Below are 12,370 nucleotides of genomic sequence, written 5' to 3'. Positions count from 1 at the left end.
TGATCCAGGAGAGGGTGCAGAGGAGGTTTACCAGGATGTTGCCTGGTATGGAGGGGAGGTCCTATGAGGAGAGACTGAGGGATTTGGGGTTGTTTTCGCTGGGAAGAAGGAGGCTAAGAGGGGATCTTATTGAAACGTATAAGATGATTAGAGGTTTAGATAGGGTGGATAGTGATAGCCTTTTTCCTCGGATGGAGAAAGCTAGCACGAGGGGGCATGGCTTTAAATTAAGGGGGGGTAGTTATAGGACGGATGTCAGGGGTTGGTTCTTTACCCAGAGGGTGGTGAGGGACTGGAATGCCCTGCCTGCTGCAGTTGTAAATGCGCCTAGTTTGGGGGCGTTTAAGAGATCTGTGGATAGGTTTATGGATGAAAAGGGATTGGTTTAGATTAGTGGGTCAGTGTTTTTTTTTAAAAAACTGGTCGGCGCAACATCGTGGGCCGAAGGGCCTGTTCTGCGCTGTAATGTTCTATGTTCTATGCCCCTCATTATTTTATCAACCTCTATAAGATCACCCCTAAGCCTCCTATGTTCCAGGGAGAACAGTCCCAGTCTATCCAGCCTCTTCTTATAACTCAAACTATCAATTCCTGGTAGCATCCTCATAAATCTTTTCTGTACTCTTTCCAGTTTAATAATACCCTTTCTATAATAGGCTGACTAGAACTGTGCACAGTATTCCAAATGCAGCCTTACCAATGTCTTGTACAACTTTTAATTCCTATATTCAATGTTCTGACCAATGAAACCAAGCATTCAAATACGTTCTTCACTACTTTCAAAGAGTTATGAAACTCTATCCCTCGATCTTTGTCCTATAATTTTCCCCAACATCCTACCTTTAACAGAGTAACACCTGTTCTGGTTCATTCTACCAAAATGCATCACCTCACATTTATCTAAATTAAACTCCATCTGCCGTTCATAAGCCCACTGACCCATTTGATCAAGATCCTATTGCAATTCTAGATAACCTTCACTGTCCGCAATGCCACCAACCTTGATGCCTAGACCTATTGTATGCTTCCTTTTTGCCTTTTGACTAACTTTACAATTTCCCTTGTCATCCATGGTTCCCCAATCCTGCCATTTCTATCCTGCATTTTTGTGTGGACATGCCTGTTCTCCATTTCAATCAACTGACCTTTAAAAGCCGCCTACATGCCAGACATGAGTTTGCCATCAAATAGCCACTCCCAACCCACATTCCCCAGGTCTGGGAGCTTGTGCCAAAATTAAAAGAGTTATACCACAGATTTTCAAGTAATAGACTGATGTAGTCATACTCACCAAATCCTATCCTACAGATGTCATCGTCACGAGGGGGGTCAATTTAAACTTCCTTGATTTCCTTACTCTACCCATTCATAAACACAAAGCCATTAGCACCATTGTGGGAGATGAAGACCTGTGGCAGTTTTCCTTTGTTCGGAGTTAGATGGAACAGACCCACTGCCCCATTGGTTATTGTTATTTTGAAACTACTGAAAAACATCTGGTGAGCAGCTGGGGACAGCTTAGCAATTCTTCATTTTTAACAGCACAAAAAAAAAGTGGTTCAGTAGTATATTCTGATGAATATATATTTTATGTCATGTCTTGACAGTGACACTGACAATCTGCCAGATGTTGGGTATGTTCTGTCAAGCCCACACAATAGAACCCAGCAGAGCTGGCAGCATAGTGGGATACAGTCAGGGGCATTGCCCTGGGAGACATCAACATTGACTCTGGCGCCCCAGGAAGTCTCATCGGGTCAAACATGGGCAAAGAGACCAGTGGCTAATTGCAACCTACTGCCCTCCCTCAGCTGGTGAATCAGTGTCCAATAAAAGTTGCAAGAAGCACTGAGGGTAACAAGGACACACAATGTACTCCGGTGGGGAGCTTCAGTGTTCCTCACCTGGACTGTCTCTAGCTCAACTGAATGGCACTGCTGCCTCGCAGCACCAGGAACCTGTGTTTGACTCCCAGCTTGTAACATTGTCTGTGCGGAGTTTGCATGTTCTCCCCATGTCTGCATGGATTTCCTCTGCATGCTCCAATTTCCTCTCTCAGTTCAAAAGAGGTGCTGGTTACATGCATTGGCCATGCTAAATTCCCCTGTCAGTGTATGCGAACAGGTGCTGGAGATTTTAGGGGATTTTAGGGGCTAGGGGATTTTTAGCGTCTAGGGGATTTTCACTTACTTCATTGCAGTGTTAATGTAAGCCTATCTGTGAAACTAGTAAATAAATAAGTGAACTTTACAGCTACTGAGCAGCTTGGGTCAAGTACTGAAGGACATATCCACTGGATTGAGTTTGTGAGGAAACCAGAGACAAGACAAGAACCAATTTGTCCTCATCCTCATCAATCCTGTAAGAGGTGCATGTGTCCATGACAGTATTGATCGGAGTAACCAGACCTTTGTGAAGATGAAGTCCCATCGTGTTGTGTGGGACTACCACCAAGATAAATGGGGCAGATTCAGAGCAGATCTAGCAACTCATGACTGGGCATCGATGAGGCGCTGTGGGACATCAGCAACCACAATCCGTAATCTCACATCATGGTTTCACTTGATCATTACTATCAAGTCAGGGGAGTATGGAACAACCAATGGGCCAGATAAAAGTTCTACAGTACTGCCACAGTCAGTTGCGAATGGTGATGGATTATTAGGTAACAGAGATCACTATCCCATAAACCTCCCATCCTCAATGATGGTACAGGCCAGCACATAAGCACAAATCACAGGCTCAGGTAACATCACAGCTGAATAATTGAAGATTTGTGTTTCAGAACCAGGTGTGCCTGTCGGCAAATTATTCCAGTACAGCTACAATTCTGCCCAGTCCAAATATAATCCAGCCAATTCAGTAAGGATAAATAACAACAACACCTCCATGATTATCTTCAACACCAGTGCTCTGCAAGGGTGTGTCTTCAGTCCTTTGCTGTACTCCTTATACACTTATGGTTGTGTGGCCATACTTCCCTCCAACCCACTTTTCAAGATTGCTGATGACACCACCATAGTGAGTCAGATGTCAAACAATGACGAGTACAGGAAAGAAATAGTGAATCTGGTAAAATGGTGCCAATAATCTCTCCCTCAACATCAGTAAAACGAAGGAGATAGCCATTGAGTTCAGGAAACGTAGTGGATGACATGTCCTGCCTGCACCAATGATAATGAAGTGGAAATGGTTGAGAGCTTCAGGTTTCTAGGTGTTCAGATTACCAACAATCTGTCCTGGTCCCTCCATGCTGATGCAATGGTTAAGAAAGACTGCCAATGCCTTTATTTTCTCAGGAGGCAAAGGAAATTTGGCATATCTGCTCCGACTCTCACCAGTTTTTCCAGATGCACCATAGAAAGCATCTTTCCAGATGTAACATAGCTTGGTATGGCTCCTGTTCTGTCGAAAACCACAAAGGTTGTGAACGTTGCCCAGTCCATCATGCAAACCAGCTTCCCATTCATTAACTCTGTGTATACTTCTTGCTGTCTCAGAAAAGCAGCCAGCATAATTAAGGACCCCACGCACCCCGGACACACACTCTTCCACCTTCTTAGATACAAAGTCTGAGAACATGTACCAACCAACTCAAGAACAGGTTCTTCCTTGCTGCCATCAGATTTTTGAATGGTCTTATCATATATTTAGCTAATCTTTCTCTTCATCTGATCTGTGACTTTAACACTATATTCTGCACCCTCTCCTTTCCTTCTCCCCTATGTACTCTATGAATGATATGTTTTATCTGTATAGTGTGCAAGAAAGAATACTTTTCATATGTGGCAATAATAAATCAAATTGAAGCCCCATCACTACTCTGATCATCAACAAATTGATAGCAGGGGTCATTAACAGTGAGTTAGGGTTAAGGCTACACAGATTGTGTCTCAATACAACTTTGGTGTAAATATGGACAAAGCAGATGAATTCTAGAGGTGATGCGAGTGTTGCAATGTTGGGTACAGTAACTGTAGATCGGGAGGTAGGAAGTTAGAATTTGGTTTTGTAAAATTGTAAAACTTGTAAAAGGTGGTATTTTTTCTGTGCTTAGAAATTTAAAATGCAAGTATGCAAACTGAAACATTAGTATCAAAAGGCCAAGTAGCAGTTTTACCAAGACAACAGGCTTTTTGAATTTTTTAAATTTGGCCAATCAATTTGAATCAGGTACTTACAGCCAAAAACCTAAAATTTAAGTCTGATGATTTTGACAACCTAGAACCAATCCTATTATGGGAAATATTGATTGTCATCATGGGTGTAAAAGAACGGGATAAAGAGGGAGAGCTAACTGCTCTCAGCTCTCAACTCTCTCATAGCTTCATCTATGTCTTAGAGAAAGCACTTCTAGCCTAATCATCTAGCAAAGGTACCAAAGAAAAGTTGGAGACAAAAGAATCAACATAGAAGGTCCCGAATCTTCCAGAAGAAACAAAACCTGGTTGTAATTTACAAAGTGACTAAATTCTATTTTTGTTAATTGTATTTGTTAATTGTGGGAATTGTATTTATTTGAACATCATTTCATTAGGATTTTGTTTTATTTGAGAATAGCTAATAGAAAGGATTTATTCAGTTTGTTAATAGTTTAGTTAGTTTGCTCACTATTAGGTAAATAAACTGTAACGTGGGATTTATTTTTATTTAACCACTAGAAGTTGCAGCAAAGCAGATCACACCATTTCAACACACTTTTCACAGATTATGAAGTGAGGTATTCCTCTTAGGGCATTTTGGTGTTATTTCTCAGAGGGGGGGTCAACCTCTGCTTTATAACACGAGCATCTAACCAAGTTTGGCATCAAGAAGCCCTAGTTATAAAGATAACCTGGTGGTTGGAGGTCAATCACCATGATCCCAGAACATCAGTGCTAGGTTTCCTGAGGATAGTACCCTACAATCAACTATCTTCAGCTACTTCATCAATGACCTTCTGTCCACCATAAGGGCAGAAGTGAACACGTTTCTTGATGATTGTACCATTAAGTACCATTGCACTCCTCAGATTGAAGCAGTCTATGCCTGCATGCAGCAAGTATCATTACCACACCACGTAAGCGCCAACAGTGACCATCTCCAACACAAGAGATTCTAACCATCATTCCTTGACATTCTATTGCATTACCATTACCGAATCCCCCATATCAACATTCTGTGAGTTACCATTGACCAGAACTTGATTGACTGATTTATATAAATATCATGGAGGTGATTTCCGCCCCCCCACCCAAAAAAAATCTAAATGCCCAACTGGCAGGAAAATGGGCATTTTCCCACCTGTTTTTGTGGGATGGGTTTGTGGTCCTCTATGCATCACAGAGTCGCTGGGGAATTCATGCTGGTGGGAAGGGGGGCAGTGTTGGGATGCCAATCTGCACTGCTGAAGGGGAAACACCCCTTCCCCCAATATCCCAAGGGGGCCTCAATGGGTGATCATGTCTGGTACCCATTAATTACCATCCCATGTTCACTAACAATATGAAAATGGTGATTCCCATATTGTAATCAGTCTCGTGCTGATTTCCAGTGTGAGGCTGATAATGCGTTAAAAAAAGGGCTTAGGAAAGTTGTGATTGAGTCCTGCTGTCATTTCTCAAACCCAGAGACAGACAGTCAGCAGCTCCAAACATGAGAGAAACGTATATTTGTTAGTGAGAAACCACCGCGTTCAGGAAGAATTTGCTGAGAATTAGAAAAATGCTTTCTTTTTTAAAGAAAAGGGTACTTATATTTAAGTAAGAAACACAAGGAATAGAGAAAGAAAGATAAAATTGGAGTCAGTTCAAATTAAGTTGTATAAATAAAGCAAGGTAAAATAAAATTAATGTGAGGGAACAAAAACAGAAAATGCAGAAAATCTCATTAGGACTATGGAGAGAGAATAGAGTCATCATTTCGAGTCTGGATGACTATTCGTAAGAGAAAAAGAAAGGGAAGCAAGTTGAAGCCATAGTGGGGCAGATCAGTCCTACGAAATGCATATCTTATAGATGGGATGTCTTAAACACTCTTGGTGTCCTAGCTGAGCACATGTGCAGGAAGTGTTGCATTAGGAGCAGGTATATATCATTTGCCCCACTATTCAATATGAACATGACTAATCTCTATCTCAATTCTATACTCCCACACTCTTCCTATACCCTTTGAGGCCTATAGAGTCCAGAAGTCTATTTCCTTCATAAATATAGCCAGGAACTTGTCCTCCTCAGCTTTCTGTGGTGGAAAATTCCACAGATCCATCGCTCTCCAAGTGAAGAAGCTTCTTTTCATCCCTGATTAGCACTACTGACTCACAGCACCAGGGACTTGGGTTCGATTCCCAGCTTGGGTCACTGTCTCTGCATGGATTACTTATGGGTGCTTGATTTCCTCGCAGAGTCCAATCTTCCTGGTTAGGTGCATTGGCCATGCTAAATTCTCCTTCTCAGTACCCAAAAAGGCACCAGAGTATGGCAACTAGGGGATTTTCACAGTAGTTTCATTGTGCTGGTAATGTAAGCCTACTTGTGATACTAATAAATAAACTTTAAATTTAAATAGCCTACCTCGTATCCTGAGTCTGTGACCCCTTGTTTTAGTGTCCCGATTCTGCTAACAGTCTGTGTCCCCTCCCTTAGCTGAAAGGTAGAAAGAGAAGTTGAGGAGATGCGAAACATTGGAGTGAATGTCCACAGATCCCTGAAGGTAGCAGAACAGTTAGCTAAGGTGGTGAAGAAAGCATTTTGAATACTTTATTCGGTGAGGTATTGAGTACAAAAGCAGGAATGTTATTCTGGAACTGTATAACAAGCTGGTTAGGCCGCAGCTGGAATTTTGTGTACAGTTATGGTCTTATTACAGGAAGAACTCCCTCTCTGGAGAGAGTACAGGGAAGATTGTCAAGAATGTTGCCAGGGATTGAAAATTGCAGATATGAGGAAAGATTGGATAAGCTAGTGTTGTTTTCCTTAGAACGAAAGAGGCTGAGGGGTGACCTAATGGAGGTGTACAAAATACTCTGTGGCCTAGACAGGGTAAGCTGGAAAGACTTATTTTCCCTAGCTGAAGGGTCAATTACTGGGAGGCATAGATTTAAAGTGATTGGTAGAAGAATTATAGGTAATGTGGAAAAACATTTCACCCAGAGGGTGCTAGGTGGCAGGAGTTCACTGCCTAAATTAGTGATTGAGGCTGAAACACTGAACTCATTTAAATGCTACAGAGGAAGAGCTGTGAGGCCACAGACCAGGATCTGGAAAGTGGGATTAAAATGAGCAGCTGGTTTATTTTCTGGCCGGTGCAGACACAGTGGGCTGAATGGTTTCTTACTATACCATAACACTTTGGTTCCGTGAAAGGAATGATACGCACACACATACAGACATGTGCATGCACACACACACACACACACACACACACACACACACACTCAGACATGCATTGTTGGTATGTTCTATGGATGTGTAATGATTTGGTTTATTCTTTATGTCTAAAGGGAATTTTGAACAGTCCAATGAGGAACTGAGAACTATTATCAAAAAAATCTGGAAACGAACAAGTATGAAATTGCTGGACCAAGTGATTCCACCAATTGGAGGTGAGAACCTGGCACCAGATGTTGGTTTACAGAGGCCGTTTGACACTACTGTTTGCTGTGAGACCCTTGTTTATAGTGTGAGAACTGACCAGGACCAAGGTTTGTCTCAGTGAAATATTTATGTATGATTATGATCTAGTTGATTTGGGTGACGCAGTAGTTAGCACTGCTGCCTCACTGTGCCAGGGGCTCAGGTTCAGTCTGGCCTTGGGTGACTGTCTGCGTGGGTTTCTTCCAAGTGCTCCGATTTCATAGAATCATAGAATCCCTGCAGTGCAGAAGGAGACTATTCAGCCCACCTAGCCTGCGCCGACAACAATCCCATCCAGGCCTATCCCCATAACCTCATGTATTTACCCTGTTAATTCCCTGATACTAAGGTGGCCAAGCCACCTAACCCACACATCTTTAGACTGTGGAAGGAAACCGGAGCATCAGGAGGAAACTCAAGCAGACAAGGGGAGAGCATGCAAACTCTACACAGACAGTGACCGAGGCTGGAATTGAACCTAGTCCCAAGCGCTGTGCCACCATGCTGTCCATCCCAAACTCCAAAGGTGAGCATGTTAGATGGATTGACCATGCTGATGTGCCCTTTAGTGTCAGGGGAATTAGTAGGGTTAACAGGGGGTTATGGGACAGGGTTTAGAGAACCTCTCTGTGTCAGAGAGTTGGTGCAGACTCGAAGGGCTGAATGGTCTTCTTCTACGCTGTAGGAATTCTATAATTCCATGTTGGTTGACAATAATTGGCTGTTTTTTTGTTTTTGTTTTTTGTCATTGTTTTTTAACTGGTCGGCGCAACATTGTGGGCCGAAGGGCCTGTTCTGCGCTGTAATGTTCTACGTTCTATGTTCTATGTTAAAATTTTCTGTTCAGATGATGAGGTGACGGTTGGCAAATTCTATGCCACATTCTTGATCCAAGAACATTTCCGAAAGTTCAAGAAGCGTCAGGAAGAATACTATGGAATTCTCCCATCAAGAAAGAACCAGAATCAGAATGAAATTGCCCTTCAGGTAAGGATGAAAGTTCCAGGTGTTTTGAGAGCCTCAATTGTTCCATCAGGAGGACTGATGCAGACTGCCGCATTGTTGCTCAATTATTTTAAAATCAGTTATTGGATATGAGTGTGACAGGCAAGGCCAGCATGTAATGCACTTCTCTCATATTACTGGGAAACTGATGGTAGTTTGAAGAGCAGCATAGGCATGAGTGAGAGGAGCAACATACGCAGGAGTGAGTGGGGCTGCATAAGTAGGAATGAGAGGGGCAACCAGAACAGGGCTCAGAGGAACAGAGTAAATAGGAATGAGAGTCACACCATAGCAGGAGCTAGAGGAGCAGCGTAAGCAGGAGCGAGAGGGGCAGCGTAAGCAGGAGCGAGAGGAGCAGCGTAAGCAGGAGTGAGAGGCAGGGTAAGTAGGAGTGAAAAGGTCAGCCTAAGCAAGATTGAGAGGGTCAGCCTAAGCAGGAGTGAGAGAGGCAGGGTAAGCAGGAATTAGAGTTGCAGTATTGGCAGGAGTGAGAAGAACAGCTAAGCGAGAGCGAAAGGAGCAGCGTAAGCCAGTGAAAGGATCAGGATAAGCAGGAGTGACAAGAGACAGCAAAACAGGAGTGAGAGGAGCAAGGTAAGCAGGAGTGAGAGTGGCAGCAGAAGCAAGATTGAGATGGGCAGAGTTAAAGGAGCAGCTTAATTAGGAATGAGAGGGGCAGTGTAAGTAGGAGAGAGATTGGCAGTGTAAACTAGAGTGAAAAGGGTTGCGTAGACAAGAATGAGAGGTGTAGCATAACCAAGAGCGTGAAGAGCAGCGGAAGCAGAAGAGAGAGGGCAATGTAAGCGTGAGTGAGAGGGGCAGCGTAAGCAGGAGTAAAATGGGCAGCATAAGCATAAGTGAGAAGGGCGGTGTCACCACAAGTGAGTGAGGCATTGCATGAGCAGCAGTAAGAGGAGCAGCATAAGCAGATATAAGAGAGGCAGCGTAATCAGGGGTGAGAGGGGCAGCATCACCACGAGTGAGTGAGGCATCGTACGCGATAGCAATATGGGCAGCGTAAGGCAAAATTAGAGGGGCAGCGTAAGCAGGAGTGAAAGGTACAATGCAACCAGGAGTGAAAGGAGCTGCATAAGCAGGAGAGGGGCAGTGTAAGAAGGAATGAGAGGGGCAGTGTAAGCACAAGTGAGAGAGGCAGCATGTGCAGGAGCAAGATGTGCAGCGTGAGCAGGAGTGAGAGTGGCAATGCAGGCAGGAGCAAGAGGGGCAGTGTAAGTAGAAGTTAGAGGGGCAGTGTAAACCAGATTGAGAGGGGCAACGTAAGCAGGAATGAGAGTGGCAGTGTAAGCCTGGGTGAGAGGAGCAACGTAAGCAGGAGTGAGAGGGACAGCGTAAGCACAGCGAGATGGGCAGCCTATATGGCACCATGAACAGGAGCACGAGGGGCAGTACGAGCAGCAGTGCAAGGCTCAGCTCGGTCAGGCAAATGTGGTTGACTTGCTGGACTATGAACTTCCTGATTGAGTCCAAATTGATGGCCCAGTCAGGGAGCCTCATGTTCCATTTTTAAAACGGGTGTGTCAGTCTCTCTGCCTGCTGAAGCAGAGAGCACTTTGCTGTAGCCTGTCTTGTAAATAAAGGAACTTCTGGTGATGAACCTTCAACTCTGTGGACTTATTACAGCAACGTAGGCAGGAGTGAGAAAGGCCGTGTGAGGGGCAATGTGAGCAGGAGTGGGAGGAGCAGCTTGAAGGGAAGGGGCAGTGGGAGGGGGAGGGAGAAGGGTAGCGCAAGCTGGAGGACATGATGGCCTATTGGTATTATTGCAGGATTATTAATCCAGAAACTCAATTAATGTTCCAGTGGTATGAGTTCGAATCCTGCCATGGCAGATGGTGGAAATCAATTTTTACACAGTAAATGGCAGAACCCGTAAGAGTTTTGATAGGCAGAGGGATCTGGGATTACAGATACACAGATCACTGAAAGTGGCAACACAGATGGACTACCTAGTCAAGAAGGCATATGGCATGCTTGCCTTCATCAGCCAGGGCATTGAGTTTAAAAATTGGCAAGTCATGTGGCAGCTTTATAGCACCTTAGTTAGGCTGCACTTGGAATGTAGTGTTCAATTCTGGTCGCCACACTACCAGAAGAATGTGGAGGCTTTGGAGAGGGTATAGAAAAGATATACCAGGATGTTGCCTGGTATGGATGGCATTAGCTTTGAGGAGAGATTGGAGAAACGTGGTTTGTTCTCGCTGGAACGACAGAGGTTGAGGGGCGTCCTGATAGAAATCTACAAGATTATGAGGGGCATGGACAGAGTGGATAGTCAGAAGCTTTTTCCCAGGGCAGAAGAGTCAATTACTAGGGGGCATAGAATCATAGAAATCATAGAAACCCTACAGTGCAGGAAGAGGCCATTTGGCCCATTGAGTCTGCACTGACCACAATCCCACCCAGGCCCTACCCCCATATCCCTACACATTTACCCGCTAATCCCTCTAACCCACGCACCTCAGGAATATTTTTGCAGTTGGGAAACCATGGATATACAAAACCATGATGAATGCATGGATCTGTTATCTGACTAAGAATACATAACCATTTTAATTATATACACAGTCAGAATCTCAACTTCTATCAGTCACGTAAAGTGAAATGATTTAGATATAGCTCTTGGGCTAAAGGGATTGAGGAGAAGGGGGAATTTGAATATTGATTTTGATCAGCCATGATACTGGATGACAGAGCAGGCTTGAAGGAGTGAATAGCCTACTCCTGCTTCTAGTTTCTTCTTTGTTCTTTGTTGTTGTTCAGGACACTAAGGGGCAATTTTAGTATGGCCAATCAACCTAACTAGCATATCTTTAGACTGTGGGTTTAATAGGTTTAAGACGCAAGGGACACAGTGTAAAGGAGATGTACAAGGCAAGTTTTTTACATTGAGGGTGGTGGGTCCTGAAACTCGTTGCCGGGGAAGGTAGTGAAGCAGCTGCAATAATGACTTCTAAGCAGTGTCTTGACAAATACATGAATCAGATGGGAATAGAGGAATATAGTCCCCGGAAGTATAGGGGTGTTAGTTCAGTCAGGCATGGTCTGTGCGGCTTGAAGGCCCTGCTCATGTTCTGTAATTTTTTTTGTTCTTTGATCCTTCCGTACCCAACACATCTTTCTTCTGTGTTAGGCAGAAATGGCATAGAGAAAACAAATGCCAGCAGAGTCCTCCTCCTGACAAAAAGTCTAGAACATTACAAACACCTTGTTCCGCCACAAGAACAAGATGACAACCTCATGACAACAGCCTTGCTCCAAGCACTGGTATCTGATAGACTCTATTATCATTCAAACAAGGGACCACAAAGATGACCCTTGTCACCTCCGTTGTGGTTGCAGTTGTTGACTGCTGGACTGACCACTGACTAATCCGCTCTACCGTTTCCATCACCCTGGCCGCAAGCCAGCAGAGACAAAGCTGCATCTGCCCTTGTTGTATCTACTATTTCTTGTGTATTTTATAGTTCTTACAGAGCTCGCTAATTCACATTTATCTTCTGTTGATACTCAGTTTTAGAGTATAGTTGATTACCTCAGGTAGTATTTAGTATTTGCTTGGTTTGGCTCTTGTACAGTAAAAATTATTTTATTTCAGACTATGGAATCTAGCAGTTTCATTCTTTTAGTCAATAACTGGATTTTGAATTTCTTTTAAAAACAAAATTGCTAGTCTCAATCAAGATCATAACAATGTGTACTTGGGGAGAAGTGCAGAGTGGGTTATGCAGCTG

General features: G+C 43.7%; 1 protein-coding gene across 3 annotated transcripts in view; it reads left to right on the top strand.

Annotated features, from left to right (window-relative positions):
• Nucleotides 1–12,370, top strand: part of LOC145338628 (voltage-dependent L-type calcium channel subunit alpha-1S-like) — a 421,023-nt gene that overhangs the window by 379,250 nt on the left and 29,403 nt on the right. For all 3 annotated transcript variants that reach the window (XM_080183005.1, XM_080183003.1, XM_080183004.1), the window contains 2 exons: nucleotides 7,481–7,582; nucleotides 8,461–8,600. In XM_080183005.1, the coding sequence (XP_080039131.1) occupies nucleotides 7,481–7,582; nucleotides 8,461–8,600 (242 nt within the window). The remainder of the gene's footprint in view (nucleotides 1–7,480; nucleotides 7,583–8,460; nucleotides 8,601–12,370) is intronic.

Source organism: Carcharhinus amblyrhynchos, unplaced genomic scaffold (assembly GCF_965287045.1).
Source record: "Carcharhinus amblyrhynchos unplaced genomic scaffold, sCarAmb.v2.hapA chromosome_113, whole genome shotgun sequence".
NCBI classification, from domain to species: domain Eukaryota; kingdom Metazoa; phylum Chordata; class Chondrichthyes; order Carcharhiniformes; family Carcharhinidae; genus Carcharhinus; species Carcharhinus amblyrhynchos.
Note: the sequence above shows the minus strand (reverse complement) of the source record. Positions and strands in the feature narration are given on the sequence as shown.